Raw genomic sequence first — 14,888 nt, 5'->3', positions numbered from 1 at the left:
ATGAAAATATGTCGATTCGCGAGTATGAAATATCATATCAATTAAATAAGATGCTGATGTTCTTTAGTAATATGTCTTACATATTACATGATATTATGATTCACATATTTACACACAGTAGTAAAAGAAAATTAACAGAACCAATATTATGCCACTATTATATAAAATTCCGTGCATTTTCTCCGTTCAAAAGGTCAACGCTGTATTTCCGCAGCAATTATCGATCACATATTCTCAGACATGCGTCTCTGTCAGGAAGCGCACATTACTTCGCCTATTGTTCAAACCGCTCTAAAGATTCGCGCACGCGCCCGTTCGAACGTAGCTTTAACAGGTGCACCGTCCGACGTGGCCAGTGCATCGTGCGCATCCGCGAAGCGATTACGATGTATTCCGAGCGTATATTGACGAGTATCAAATTCATGTATAGAAGTAATAACGATTACAGTCTTCAACTTACCCGTTGGTTTCTGATGCCGATCGCAGCTTGGCCACGAGCGACCACATCGACAACGGTGGAGAGAATCTCCCTACAAGCACACGTTCTCGCTTGCTCATCCCTGATAGCAGTTGTTATGGTACCATGCATGTTGTACGTGTCATTGGAAGAAAAAGACGTCCAGATGAAGTTAAACGCGATGGGTCCGCTAAGCCACTGGATCATGGGCACAATTAATTATTGGTTGCTTCTTACGCGCAGCGATGACATCCGTAAATGTGTGCACCACATGGAGATGGACTGGAGGCTGGTTCGCAGGAACGACGATCAGGATGTAATGTTGCGATACGCAAAGATCGGTCGCTTCGTCGCCGGATTCTGTGCGATATTCATGCAGAGCGGAACGTTCCTCTTCACTGTGGCCAAGGCGATGACATCCATGAATGTAATGATCGGCAACGAAACTATGTCGGTGCACCCGATGACCTGTCCGATATATAGTAAATTTATAGACACAAGATTCAGCCCCGCGAACGAGATCATGCTAGCTGTGGAGTTGCTGTCGTGTTTTATAGTGAACTCGATTACGGTGGGTGCTTGCAGTCTCGCAGCAGTTTTCGCAATGCATGCTTACGGCCAGCTAAGTATGCTGTTCGCTTGGTTAAATGATCTCGTCGAAGTCGAAGATAATGGAAACAATTTTGCCGAAAAGAAGCTAGCCACAATTGTGGAGCATCATTTAAGAGTACTGAGGTATTTTACTTAAATATAAAAATTAAATTGCATTTGTGCGTCTTTAGCATACAAGACACAATTTAATCACATATTAGTTATTACCGATATTACGATATTCGTAATATTTGTTGTGAGAAATGTGCAAAGTGTGTGACATCAAAATTCAAACATGTTTTTTTGTGATAAATATAAAAATATGTTGGATATACGTATATGCTTTTCAGTTTTATATCACGAATGGAGAATGTCATGCAAAACATCTGTCTTGTGGAATTGGTGGGATGCACGATGAATATGTGTTTACTTGCATATTATTCTATTACGGTATGCTAAAGACTTAAAAAGGTGAATATATGCTATCAGCACTTCACTAACTTCTTTATTTATGAAATGTTAAATCTAATTTCTGATTTTTCAGAATTGGAGTAATTTTGATGCCGCAAGAATAACATCGTATATTATCGTATACGTATCTATGGCTTTCAATATTTTTATATTTTGTTACATCGGTGAGATTCTCACAGAACAGGTAATTCCTCGAAATTGACGATTAGAATTATTCGACTTATTATGCTTAAAAATACTGCATAATTTGATGATTCTATAAAAAGTTGTTCAATGATTTGAATTTTGTCTTGAATACGTTTCTTACTGTTTTCCGCATTTTTTAAAACTCTTATACAGAAAACTTAAAATATCTACATTAATTTATTTATTAGTGCAAAAATGTTGGCGAAAAGGCATATATGACTAATTGGTATGAATTACCGCACAAAACTGCTCTTGGTCTCATTTTGATAATAGCGCGATCAAGTAATGTTATCAAGATTACCGCTGGAAAATTATTTCAATTGTCTATCGCAACTTTTGGTGATGTAAGTAAAACGAATATCGTATTTATAATGACATTGTATAAATAAAAATTCGATACATTTTCTACAAATTATTATAAAATTTTCCTTCATATTTCTCTTCGTTCAATCTCGATCTGAGCGACATATATATATATATATATATATATATTATATATATATTATTATATATATATATATATATATACTGCTTTAATATCAAAATGTGAAAAATTATATCGTAAATAGGAAGGAAGACCTTGTTGTTTCAGGTAATTAAAACTTCTGTGGTATATTTGAATATATTACGAACGATGACTCCCAGTACGTGAGTTACATATGTTAAGTTCGAACGTATATCGTAAATATATTTTGTATAGAACAAATGTGATATAATAGAGAAATAATAGAGATATATTTAATAAATAAAAAACTGCAAATATAAATGTATCCCTAGCTGTACACACTTGTTTTTCGCACCCTTGATATATCCATCGGGGTCCCTGGGATCATATTTGTTATCGTAACTTCCGTAAAAACAGATATATTTTAATTAATTTTTTTTCCGATGAAGAATTGATTAAGGAATAAGCTCATAATGTGTAAAAATCGTAGAATTAAGGAACTTTGAGATATATAAGTTCAAAGAAAAAGAAAAAATTTTAAAACGCGAAAAAATCTCGATTTAGAAAGTTACGCTGGGGTGACCAGCCCGGAAAGTTGCCTGAAGACCCCAGTGTATGCAGCTAGGGTTTAAATATATATTAATATATTTTTTAAAGATACGTACAATATCGTCGCGTTTTAAAAAACAAAAAAATATTTTTAACATTAAAAAGATAAAATATCTCTTGCAAGAGAAAAGTGATTATAAAAAAAAGTGCCCTTTTGAGACTACGTATATTTGTCTAGAAGAAAATATTCCTTCTCTAACAAATATTTCTAAAAAACAACAAAACATAGTAATAATTAAAATTTACAAACCTATCTGAATTATAAAAATTTCATATCTGAATACAATGATTAATGTTTTCGTGACTGCATGTCACAGTCAATTCGTTTACGAGAGCCTCCGTGCAGCGTACCCCATAAGTATCGATCGATTGAAGAGACACACGAATATATCCTATCATTACCTATTACTAAGTTAGCGCAGGCGCCACTTCTTGACAACTGTACGCGTGTTCAAGTGTCGATTCAGTAGCATCCGCGCGTTTCACGAATAATCATGGATGTCAGTGAATCTGTTAGGTCATATCGAGACGCAAGCGATTATAGTATTCAGTTGAATCGTTGGTTTTTAATACCGGTGGGCGCTTGGCCAAGTTCAGTTTCGACGACAATAAGAGAAAAGGTGGTTGCAACAATATTAATAATCATCTGCTACGCTCTGATAGCCTATACGGTCATACCTTGCATTCTGAACATTCTGCTCGAAGAGACCGATGTGCAGAAAAAGTTACTAGCTGTTGGTCCGTTAAATCACTGGTGCATAAGCGGCATAAATTATTTCTCCTTGCTGTTTCGCAGTCGCGATATACATCGTTGCGTGGAGCATATAAGAACTGATTGGCGGACAATAACGGAGATCGCGGACCGACAAGTGATGCTGAAGTATGCCAAAGTCGGCCGTTTCGTCGCCGGGCTATGCGCAATTTTCATGCATGGCGGCGTATTCTCGCACACCGTATTGCAAGGTGCCACACCAAAGTTCGAATGTATCGGAAACGTGAGCGTGAAGGTGCGTGTGTTACTGTGTCCCTCATACAGCAAATTCGTAGATACCACGCAGAGTCCAGCGGGCGAGATCGCATTAGCGCTGCAAATTATTTCAAGTATTGTTGTCAATTCTATCACGGTCGGCGCCTGCAGTCTCGCGGCGGTGTTTGCGATGCACGCGTGCGGTCAGTTGAATGTACTAATGAAATGGCTGAACCAGTTGAACGATCGAAAGCAGCAAGAGATGATACAGCACCAAATGGCGATTATTGTGGAGCACCATCTGAGAGTATTAAGGTAATTCTAACATAAATGTAAGAAATATAGGCTGCGTTCCGTTTCATGTATAATGCGCATGATGTATCATTTTATCCTTGTTTGATATTCGGCGAAAGATAATGATAAAATGATACATCATGCGCATTATACGTGAAACGGAACGCAGCTTTAGTTTGATATTCCTGCTTGAATGATGTATAAAAAATAAAATCCCTTGTGATTTTTCTTTTTGATTTTTATTTTATCTTGCCTTCTTGTTTCTTCTCTCAATAATATAATTTTATACCAAAAAATAATGTTTAAATGTTTCTATGTGTAAAAATATAATTGTAACTTACAGCTTCGTGGCACGGATGGAAGCACTTTTGAATCAGATTTGTTTCGTGGAATTGCTAGGCTGTACATTTAACTTATGTATGGCAGGATATTACGTCATTACGGTACGCTAAAAAATTAAAAAGGTGAATATGTAATTAAGACATCGCATTGTGCGACTTTTTATTTTTAAATAATTTGCAATATGAAAGACGCACATGCAAGAAATAATCAATTGCAGAAAAAACATTACCATAGTATAATTAATAGCGAAAAAAGCATATCGATATCTTTGATGTTGTGATTTCCGAATTACAAAACTTATTGCTACTGCATGTTTTCTTTAAAAATAAATTTATTTGTAATTTCGCTTTATTATTTATGAAATATAATAAATAAAATAGTAATGATCTCATTCTCGCTATTTATTAAGGTCCATATTCAGAATGCGCTTACAATATTAGCGCGTTAGCATGTTATAATTTACATTACACATGTTATAAAATTTTATGGATAAAAGATTTTATCGATAAAAAGCTTTTATCATTCTGAATACGAGCCTTAATAAATAGCGAGAATGAGATCATTACATTTACCTAATTGTTAAACAAGGATAAATAATGATCGAGTTGTAAGCATGAATCGAACCACAATCGTCATGATATGACGTGATCAGCAAGTAATGTTATCATATCGTTAGTATAATTTTTGCATGCATATGCTATTTGATTTTAGTGACAGTATAGAGTGTAGACGATAAACACAAAATATTAGGTGTTGGAATTAATTCGTAGCGTTTTTTAATGAAAGAATGTTATTTATTTCACATGAGCATTAAAAAATACATTAATGAAAGTACTTCCCATCTCTTGTAAAACGCTACGAATTAATTCCAACACCTAATATGTTTATCATGTATACTGCCGTTATGAATATACTGTAACACTTTTTATTTGATAAATTTTTAATAATATTTATATTTTATATTATATTATTATTTATATTTTATATTATATTAATATTAATATTTTACTAATAATTATATATTTTAAATTGTCAACACATTATCCAAAAATTTTCAGAAATGGAGTCTATTAGAAACAAAAATGTCAATGGATATTTTGATAACTTGTATTATATATCTATCCATGACTTTCAACATTTTCATATTCTGTTATATTGGTGAAACAGTCACAGAACAGGTAAAATATAAAAAAAAAATTTATACAAAATTAAAATTTTATAATGCAATATTCGAGAATATTCATAAATTAAATAAACCAAATATAATTAAATAAACCAATATGCAATTATCACAATTTTTCATATCATAAAATAAATTATTTAATAGTGTAAACAAGTAGGCGAAACAGCCTATATGACTAATTGGTATCATTTGCCACATAAAACGGCTCGTGATCTGATCTTAATTATCTCCCGATCAAGTAATGCGATCAAATTAACTGCAGGGAAACTAATTCATCTTTCGATCGAAACCTTTGGTAATGTGAGTGCACGAAAATGTACGTTACGTTTTTATAGCTAAATATATATTCAAAATGTTTTAGGTGATGAGAACCTCCATGATATATCTAAACATGCTTCGGACTGTGACAGCTTCTTAGACAATAATAGTTACACTTTGTACAAAGTTATCATTTTGTACAAAACATTAACAAATTTTCTAGTTACCACCGTAACTTTACTTATATTTGAATAACTGTACAAATTACTAATAAAATATAAGATATCTTCTGTCTAGATCATTTCTAAATCCTGAAAATATAATAATAAATATAAGTTGTTAACAATTAACCAAACTGTAGAATTGTAATGAGTACAGAAATTCAAATAAAATATAAATAAAGATATTCGAGCCGAGCTTAATATATTTTTTGGCTATTAAATATATCGATATTAAAAAAATCTATGTAGAAAATGACGAAACAAACATTTTGACCTTTATGATTGACCTAATATAGTTATCTAATAATAAAGTGTACTATCTTATCTTTGAATTATATATGTAGGTCTTATATTTGAATAACAGTAAATTAATGTTTTCGCAACTACGTGTCAATTCGATTACGAGACATCCCGTGTAGCGTATTCCACGACTATCGATCGATTGACGAGACGTATACAAATATCCTATTACTAAGTTGCTCGCTGGCGCAGGCGCCACTTTCTATCAATTGCACGTGCGTTGGTGCGTTTAAGTCGATTCAGTAGCATCCGCGCTTTCAATGAGCAATCATGAATGTCAGTGAACCTGTTATGTCACACCGTGACGCGAGTGATTACAGTATTCAGTTGAATCGTTGGTTTCTAAAACCGGTGGGCGCCTGGCCAAATTCAGCTTCGACACCAGTCAGAGAAAAGGTGATTTCAACAATACTGATAATCATCTGTTACTCGCTGATAGCCTTCACGGTCATACCTTGTATCCTGAACATCCTATTCGAAGAGACTGATGTGCAGAAAAAATTAAGAGCTGTTGGTCCGTTAAGTCACTGGTGCATGGGCGGCATGAATTATTTCTCCTTGCTGTTTCGCAGTCGCGATATACATCATTGCGTGGAGCACATAAAGACCGACTGGCGGATGGTGACGGAGATCGGGGACCGGCAGGTGATGCTGAAATATGCTAAAGTCGGCCGTTTCGTTGCCGGGTTGTGTGCAATTTTCATGCATGGTGGAGTATTCTCGCATAGCGTACTTCAGGGTACAACGCCGACGTTCGAATATATCGGGAATGTGAGCGTATCGGTGCATGTGTTACCGTGTCCCTCATACAGTAAGTTCGTTGATACCACGCAGAGCCCAGCAGGCGAGATTGCGTTAACGCTGCAGCTCATCTCCAGTATCGTCGTCAATTCCATCACAGTTGGCGCCTGCAGTCTCGCAGCAGTGTTCGCGATGCACGTGTGCGGCCAGTTGAGTGTACTGATGAGATGGTTGGATCAGTTGAATGATCGAAAGCAGCAAGGCACGGTACAACATCGATTGGCGATTATTGTGGAGCAACATCTAAGAGTGTTAAGGTAATACCGACATAAATTTAAAAAGTCTTAATTGGTATTCCTGTGTGTGGTACTGAATGAATAAAAAATACAATTTTTTATACTTATCTTTGATTCTTAAGCTAATCTAAAAATTTATTTTCTCACTCTTTTTTCCTTCTTTCAATAATATAAATTAGTTCCAAAAAAATAATATTTATACGTAATATAATATTTATATGTAATAATATAATTTTAATTTACAGTTTCGTGGCGCGGATGGAAGCACTTTTATATCAGATATGTTTTGTGGAATTGCTAGGATGTACGTTTAACTTATGTATGCTTGGATATTACGTCATTACGGTACGCTAAAAAATTAAAAAGGTGAATATGTAATTAAGAAATATCGCATTGTGTGATGTTTCATTTTTTAAATTACAATATGAAAGATGCATATGCAAGAAATAATTAATCGCAGAGGAAGTATTATTATAATATAATCAATAGCGAGAGTATGTGTCGCGACATCTTTATTTGCAAATCACTAATATTTGCAAATTACATGATTTACTGTCACATTCTCAGTGTCAAGAAGCGCCAAATTTCGAAAGTAAACTATTAAATACTAAAAATAAATTATTAATATTTTCAAACTAAATACATACTAAAAATAAAATAAATGATTTAGTTCATAATAAGTTTATTTGTAATTTCACTTTAATATTTATTGTATATAATAAAGAAAATAAGAATCATTAATTGTGTTCAGCAGATTAAACTATTGCGGAGCGGATCCGTAAACGTTCGCTGTTATTGATGTATTCTTCTAGATCTTCCAATAGCTGTGAGCGTTCACGGATCCGCTCCTCAATAGCTCAATCTTTTGAACCATTTCTGGCTGTGTTCCAAATTTATTGCCGATACTGAAAATGCGACAGTTTACATCTGCACTATAGATATTCAGTACAGCCAGTCAATTTTGGAACATAGCCTCTATTGTAAGCGTGAATCTGACCGCGTAATTTGACCTGATCAGAAAGTTATGCCGCCATATTATTAGTACAATTTTTCATGCATATACTATCAGATATTGGCTCACGATTTTTTACTGGTAATGTGTACATTATATTGTTATATTATATATACATTATTATTTGAACGTATCAATAAAATTTAATTATGTTAAACAATAATAATAAGAAAAATTATTAACATATTATTCAATAATTTTCAGGGATGGAATGTAATAGAAAAAACAACATCAGTAGCTTATATGATTATTTACATATCCATGACTTTCAATGTCTTTATATTCTGTTATATTGGCGAAATTGTCACGGAACAGGTAAAATAAAAGTTACGAATTGTATAGTGCAATATTCGCAAGGATTTATAAATTAAAAAAAATAAGCCAATTTTTCATATTATAAAATACATAATTTGACAGTGTAAACAAGTAGGCGAGGCAGTTTATATGACGAATTGGTATCATTTGCCACATAAAACGGCTCGAGGTCTCATCTTAATTATTTCTCGATCGAGTTGTGTGATCAAATTAACTGCAGGAAAACTAGTTCATCTTTCTATTGCAACTTTTGGTGATGTAAGTATACCAAGTGTATGTTACATATATTATATTTTTTACAGCCAAATATATGTTCAAAATATTTTAGGTGATGAAAACCTCCATGATATATCTAAACATGCTTCGGACTATAACAGCTTCTTAGACAATAATAGTAACACCATTTTGTATAAAGCGTTAGAAAATTTTCTAGTTATCACTATAACTTTATATATTATATTTAAATAACGGTATAAATTATTAATAAAATACAGAGGACATTTAGAATAGATATAGTATATTTCTGTATCCCAAAAAAATAATATAAATAAATAAAAATTATTAAGAATTAAATTGAAGCAAATTGTAAGGATCTAATGAAATAAATTCAAATAATAAGTAAATGAAGGCTATTTTAGTCGAGCTTTTCTCAATAAATATCGATATTTAGTAAGAAATGATAAATCGAACATTTTGATCTTTAATATAGTCATCGTCTGTGTCACAATAAGTATAACATTCTAAAAATATCCATAGAAATTTACTATGACTGTAAAAATATATATAGTTTACCTGCACATTAATCTATTATGGTAAGCTAAAAATATGAATATATATTATCAGCACTTTGGAATGTCTTTATTTAGAAAATGTTAATATTAATTACGATTTTCCAGAATTGGAGTTATTTTGAACGCGAATGACATCGTATATTATCGTATACATATCTATGGCTCAATATCATCATTGGCGAAATTTACACGTAACAGGTAATTCCTCGACGTTTATGATAACTTTTTAGAATCATCCAAATTATTATGCTTAAGAATGTACATAAGTTCCTTACTTAACTTCTGTGTGGAGCATAGAACTTCTAATGAAGTTCCAATAACAATGAAGTTATTTCAGAATTAGATTGCTAGTCTAATGTTCAATCCCCCCCTCAATCTGAGGAAAAGTCTACAGTTTGATGCTGGATTCAAATTGGCGCTGATGATCAAAAGTCTCTTAATCACCAAGTGGAGCCATTTTAGGCTCCTAAAAATCGTGTATGTAGGTGAAAGTGGTTAAACTCGGATTTACAGGTCGCGAGTCGACACCTCATGCTTAACAATAATACTATTTAATTATTTTATGTTTAAAAAATCGTTTAACGATTTGAACTTTGATTTGTGTATTGTTTCTTAATTGCTTTTCATATTTTTGAAAATATAAAAAACGCTTACATAGAAATTTTACGAATATCTATATTAATTAATTTATTAGTGTAAAAATGTTGGTAAAAAGGCATATATGACTAATTGGAACGAATTATCACATTAAAATGCTCTGGATCTATTATTCTAATATTCTCGATTGAATATCATTATTGAGAGAATATCATATCTGGAGATAGTGGAGATTATTACAATTGTCAATCGCTACTTTAGCTGATGTAATTAAAACGTAAATATATAAACGTATATATATATATATAATAAATAGAAAATTATTCTTAATTTTAATATTAAAAAAATAAATATTTCTTACACGAGAGATGAGGTTATAAAAAAGAGTGTCATCTTGAAATTACACGGGTATTTTTCTAAAAGGAACTAATTTCTTTCCTGTTTAATATTCCCGAAAGATAACGATCGAAACATAACAATGAAGTTTACATATTATTTATATAATAAAGTTTACAGATCTACTTGAATTACATACAAAAGTTTCACATTTAAAAAGCAATAAATTTATGCGTCGCGAATATATGTTATAACACATTTATTTTATGAGACACCACGTGCAGTACTCCGTGAGTATCGATCGACTGACGAGACGCACAAATATCCTATTACCTATTACTGTAGTTACTCCCTGGCGCAGGCGCTGCTTTCTGTGAACTGCACGCATGTTTAAGTCGATTCAGTAGCATCCGCGCGTTCTGTGAGTAATCATGGAAATCAATGAACGTGTCATGTCACATTTGGACGCGAGTGATTACAGTATTCAGTTGAACCGATGGTTCCTAAAACCAGTGGGAGCTTGGCCAAGTTCGGCCTCAACGACCATCAAAGAAAAGGTGATTTCAATAGTACTGATAATCATCTGCTATTCATTGATAGGCTACACGGTCATACCTTGCATCTTGAACATCCTGCTCGAAGAAACCGATATGCATAAAAAGTTACAAGCTGTTGGTCCGTTAAATCACTGGAGTATGGGCGGCATGAATTACTTCTCACTGTTGTTTCGCAGCCGCGATATATACCGTTGCGTGGAGCACGTGAGGACTGATTGGCGGATGATGACAGATACAGAAGACCGGCAAGTGATGCTGAAATATGCCAAATTTGGCCGTTTTGTCGCTGGATTGTGCGCAATTTTCATGCATGGCGGTGTGTTCTCGCATAGCGTGATGCAGGGCATCACGCCTACATTTGTATGTATCGGGAATGTGAGTGTGTCAATAAATGTATTACCGTGTCCCACGTACAGCAAGTTCATAGATATTACGAAGAGCCCAGGGGGCGAAATTGCGTTTACCGTGCAGCTCATCTCGAGCATCGTCGTCAATTCCGTCACCGCCGGTGCCTGCAGTCTCGCAGCGGTGTTTGCGATGCACGCGTGTGGCCAGTTAAATATATTGATGAGATGGCTGGACCAGTTGGACGATCGAAAGCAGCAGGATATGGTACAGCATCGATTGGCAATCATTGTGGAGCACCATCTGAGAGTGTTAAGGTAATATCGATATAAATTCAAAAGTTAATATTTCTGCTTGATGTATAAAAAATAAAATCTTTTATATTTTGATGCCTTTGAGCCAATCAAAAGCTATGTGTCTCATCTGATTCTCTTTTTTCTTCTCTTAATATATTATAATTTAGTTCCAAAAAAAGTTTATATATGTAAAATATGATTGTAATTTACGTTACTTACAGCTTCGTGGCACAAATGGAAGCACTTTTAAATCAGATATGTTTTGTAGAAGTGCTAGGATGTACGTTTAACTTATGTATGCTCGGATATTATGTCATTACGGTACGCTAAAAAATTAAAAAGGTGAATATGTAATTAAGAAATATCGCATTGTGTGATGTTTCACTTTTTAAATTACAATATGAAAGTCGCATATGCAAGAAATAATTAATCGCAGAGGAAGTATTATTATAATATAATCAATAGCGAGAGTATGTGTCGCGACACTTTTATTTGCAAATCACCAATATTTGCAAATCACATGACTTACTGTCACATTCTCAGTGTCAAGAAGCGTCAAATTTCAAAAGTTAACTATTAAATACTAAAAATAAATTATTAATATTTTCAAACTAAATATTAGGTATAGTAAAAAAAAATCCATTATTTTTCCAATAGATCGCTTTAGTAATCTATTAGAAAAATAATGGATTTCTTTTTACTACACCTAATACATACTAAAAGTAAAATAAATGATTTAGTTCGTAATAAGTTTATTTGTAATTTCACTTTAATATTTATTGAATATAATAAAGAAAATAAGAATCATTAATTGTGTTCAGCTGATTAAACTGTTGCGGAGCGGATCCGTAAGCATTCGTTGCTATTGATGTATTCTTCTAGATCATCCAATAGCTGTGAGCGCTCATGAATCCGCTCCTCAACAGTTCAATCTTTTGAACCATTTCTGGCTGTGTTCCAAATTTATTGCCGATACTGAAAATGCGACAGTTTACATCTGCACTATAGATATTCAGTACAGCCAGTCAATTTTGGAACATAGCCTCTATTGTAAGCGTGAATCTGACCGCGTAATTTGACCTGATCAGAAAGTTATGCCGCCATATTATTAGTACAATTTTTCATGCATATACTCTCAGATATTGGCTCACGATTATTACTGGTAATGTGTACATTATATTGTTATATTATATATACATTATTATTTGAATGTATCAATAAAATTTAATTATGTTAAACAATAATAATAAGATAAATTATTAACATATTATTCAATAATTTTCAGGGATGGAATGTAATAGAAAAAACAACGTCAGTAGCTTATATGATTATTTACATATCCATGACTTTCAATGTTTTTATATTCTGTTATATTGGCGAAATTGTCACGGAACAGGTAAAATAAAAGTTACGAATTGTATAGTGCAATATTCGCAAGGATTTATAAATTAAAAAAAAATACGCCAATTTTTCATATTATAAAATACATAATTTGACAGTGTAAACAAGTAGGCGAGGCAGTTTATATGACGAATTGGTATCGTTTGCCACATAAAACGGCTCGAAGTCTGATCTTAATTATCTCTCGATCGAGTTGTGTGATCAAATTAACTGCAGGAAAACTAGTTCATCTTTCTATTGCAACTTTTAGTGATGTAAGTACCAAGTGTATGTTACATATATTATGTTTTTTACAGCCAAATATATGTTCAAAATATTTTAGGTGATGAGAACCTCCATGATATATCTAAACATGCTTAGGACTATGACAGCTTCTTAGACAATAATAGTTACACCATTTTGTATAAAGCGTTAGCAAATTTCCTAGTTATCACTATAACTTTATATATTATATTTAAATAAATTATTAATAAAATACAGAGAACATCTAGAATATATAGTATATTTCTATATCCTGAAAAAATAATATAAATAAATAAAAATTATTAAGAATTAAATTGAAGCAAACTGTGAAGGATCTAATGAAATAAATTCAAATAATAAATAAATGAAGGCTATTTTAGTCGAGCTTTTTTCTAAATATATCGATACTCAATAAGAAATGATAAACCGAACGTTTTGATCTTTAATATAGTCATCGTCTGTGTCACAATAAGTATAAAATTATAAAAATATCCATAGAAATTTACTATGATTCTTATGACTATAAAAATATATATATAGTTTAATAAAAATATATAGTTTACCTGCACATTAATCTATTATGGTGAGCTAAAAATATGAATATATATTATCAGCACTTTGTAATGCCCTTATTTAGAAAATGTTGATACTAATTACGATTTTCCAGAATTGGAGTGATTTTGATGGAGCACGAATGACATCGTATATTGTCGTATACATATCTATGGCTCAATATCATCATTGGTGAAATTCTCACGTAACAGATAATTCCTCGAAATTTATGATAACTATTTAGAAATATTCAAATTATTATGCTTAAGAATGTACATAAGTTCCTTATTTACTTCTGTATGGAGCATAGAACTTCTAATGAAGTTCCAATAACAATGAAATTTTTTTAGAATTAGATTGTTAGTCTAATGTTCAACCCCCCAATTTGAGGGGAAATCTACAGTTTGCTGCTGGATTCAAATGGCGCTGATGATCAAAAGTCTCTTAATCACCAAGTGGAGCCATTTTAGGCTCCTTAAATGCGAAAAATCGTGTATGCAGGTGAAAGTGGTTGAACCCGGATTTACAGGTCGCGAATCGACACCTCATGCTTAACAATAAGTCTATTTAATTATTTTATGTTTAAAAAATCGTTTAATGATTTGAACTTTGACTTGTGTATTGTTCCTTAATTGCTTTTCATATTTTTGAAAACATAAAAAATGCTTACATAGAAATTTTATGAATATCCATATTAATTAATTTGTGTAAGAATGTGGGCAAAAAGGGATATATAACTAATTGGAACGAATCACATTAAAATGCTCTGAGTCTATCATTCTAATATTCTCGATTGAATACTATCATCGAGAGAATATCACTGGAGATAGTGGAGATTATTGCAATTGTCAATCACTATTTTAGCTGATGTAATTAAAACGTAAACCATATTTATATAATAAATAGAAAATTATTCTTAATTTTAATATTAAAAAAATAAATATTTCTTACAGGAGAGATGAGGTTATAAAAAAGAGTGCCATCTTAAATTACACGGGTATTTTTCTAAAAGAAAATAATTTTTCTTCTGTTTAATATTCCCGAAAGATAACGATCAAAACACAATGAAGTTTACATATTAT

At 32.4% G+C, this 14,888-nt stretch overlaps 4 protein-coding genes and 1 long non-coding RNA gene across 11 annotated transcripts; 4 read left to right on the top strand and 1 right to left on the bottom strand.

Annotated features, from left to right (window-relative positions):
- The first annotated feature begins 8 nt into the window (after positions 1-8).
- On the top strand, positions 9-2,634 carry LOC105148365 (odorant receptor 10-like). Of its 3 annotated transcripts, XM_011060069.2 has the most exons (5): positions 110-1,192; positions 1,399-1,498; positions 1,593-1,703; positions 1,894-2,049; positions 2,298-2,634. In XM_011060069.2, exons 1-5 carry the CDS (start codon positions 387-389, stop codon positions 2,355-2,357), a joined length of 1,233 nt encoding a protein of 410 aa, XP_011058371.1. In that variant the 5' UTR covers positions 110-386; the 3' UTR covers positions 2,358-2,634. The 3 variants fall into 3 exon arrangements, 1 of the variants encoding a protein (XP_011058371.1); XR_015544881.1 differs by lacking the exon at positions 2,298-2,634 and having other exon boundaries at positions 9-1,192; positions 1,399-1,519; positions 1,894-1,912; XR_015544882.1 differs by lacking the exons at positions 1,399-1,498; positions 2,298-2,634 and having other exon boundaries at positions 9-1,192; positions 1,894-2,033.
- A 375-nt stretch (positions 2,635-3,009) lies between these two features.
- On the top strand, positions 3,010-6,093 carry LOC105148367 (odorant receptor 4-like). Of its 3 annotated transcripts, XM_087405631.1 has the most exons (6): positions 3,010-3,722; positions 3,807-4,041; positions 4,364-4,463; positions 5,421-5,540; positions 5,690-5,840; positions 5,907-6,093. In XM_087405631.1, the coding sequence occupies exons 1-6, from the start codon at positions 3,254-3,256 to the stop codon at positions 6,056-6,058; spliced, it is 1,227 nt and encodes a 408-aa protein (XP_087261757.1). In that variant the 5' UTR covers positions 3,010-3,253; the 3' UTR covers positions 6,059-6,093. The 3 variants fall into 3 exon arrangements, with proteins under 3 accessions (XP_087261757.1, XP_087261756.1, XP_011058373.1); XM_087405630.1 differs by having other exon boundaries at positions 3,010-4,041; XM_011060071.2 differs by having other exon boundaries at positions 3,010-4,041; positions 5,690-5,845.
- Positions 3,930-6,868, bottom strand: LOC147910007 (uncharacterized). The gene is made up of 3 exons (XR_015544947.1): positions 6,779-6,868; positions 4,362-4,468; positions 3,930-4,027 (listed from the first exon to the last, which is right to left on the bottom strand). It is a non-coding gene; the product is annotated as an uncharacterized LOC147910007 (long non-coding RNA).
- Positions 6,209-9,246, top strand: LOC105148369 (odorant receptor 82a-like). Its single transcript, XM_011060073.2, has 5 exons — positions 6,209-7,382; positions 7,607-7,706; positions 8,578-8,688; positions 8,791-8,946; positions 9,017-9,246. The coding sequence occupies exons 1-5, from the start codon at positions 6,595-6,597 to the stop codon at positions 9,071-9,073; spliced, it is 1,212 nt and encodes a 403-aa protein (XP_011058375.2). The 5' UTR covers positions 6,209-6,594; the 3' UTR covers positions 9,074-9,246.
- A 119-nt stretch (positions 9,247-9,365) lies between these two features.
- LOC105148368 (odorant receptor 82a-like) lies at positions 9,366-14,825 on the top strand. 3 transcript variants are annotated; one of them, XR_015544889.1, is made up of 6 exons: positions 9,366-11,631; positions 11,832-11,931; positions 12,896-13,006; positions 13,110-13,265; positions 13,922-14,675; positions 14,760-14,825. XR_015544889.1 is itself a non-coding variant. In XM_087405687.1 (5 exons), the coding sequence occupies exons 1-5, from the start codon at positions 10,844-10,846 to the stop codon at positions 14,000-14,002; spliced, it is 1,236 nt and encodes a 411-aa protein (XP_087261813.1). In that variant the 5' UTR covers positions 9,366-10,843; the 3' UTR covers positions 14,003-14,825. The 3 variants fall into 3 exon arrangements, 2 of the variants coding, with proteins under 2 accessions (XP_087261813.1, XP_087261814.1); XM_087405687.1 differs by having other exon boundaries at positions 13,922-14,825; XM_087405688.1 differs by lacking the exons at positions 13,922-14,675; positions 14,760-14,825 and adding an exon at positions 13,334-13,486.
- The last annotated feature ends 63 nt before the right edge of the window (positions 14,826-14,888 follow it).

This window comes from Acromyrmex echinatior, chromosome 4 (assembly GCF_024713525.1).
Source record: "Acromyrmex echinatior isolate Ae372 chromosome 4, ASM2471352v2, whole genome shotgun sequence".
NCBI lineage: Eukaryota > Metazoa > Arthropoda > Insecta > Hymenoptera > Formicidae > Acromyrmex > Acromyrmex echinatior.
The sequence above is the reverse complement of the archived record's forward strand: the minus strand, read 5'-3'. Positions and strand labels throughout refer to the sequence as shown.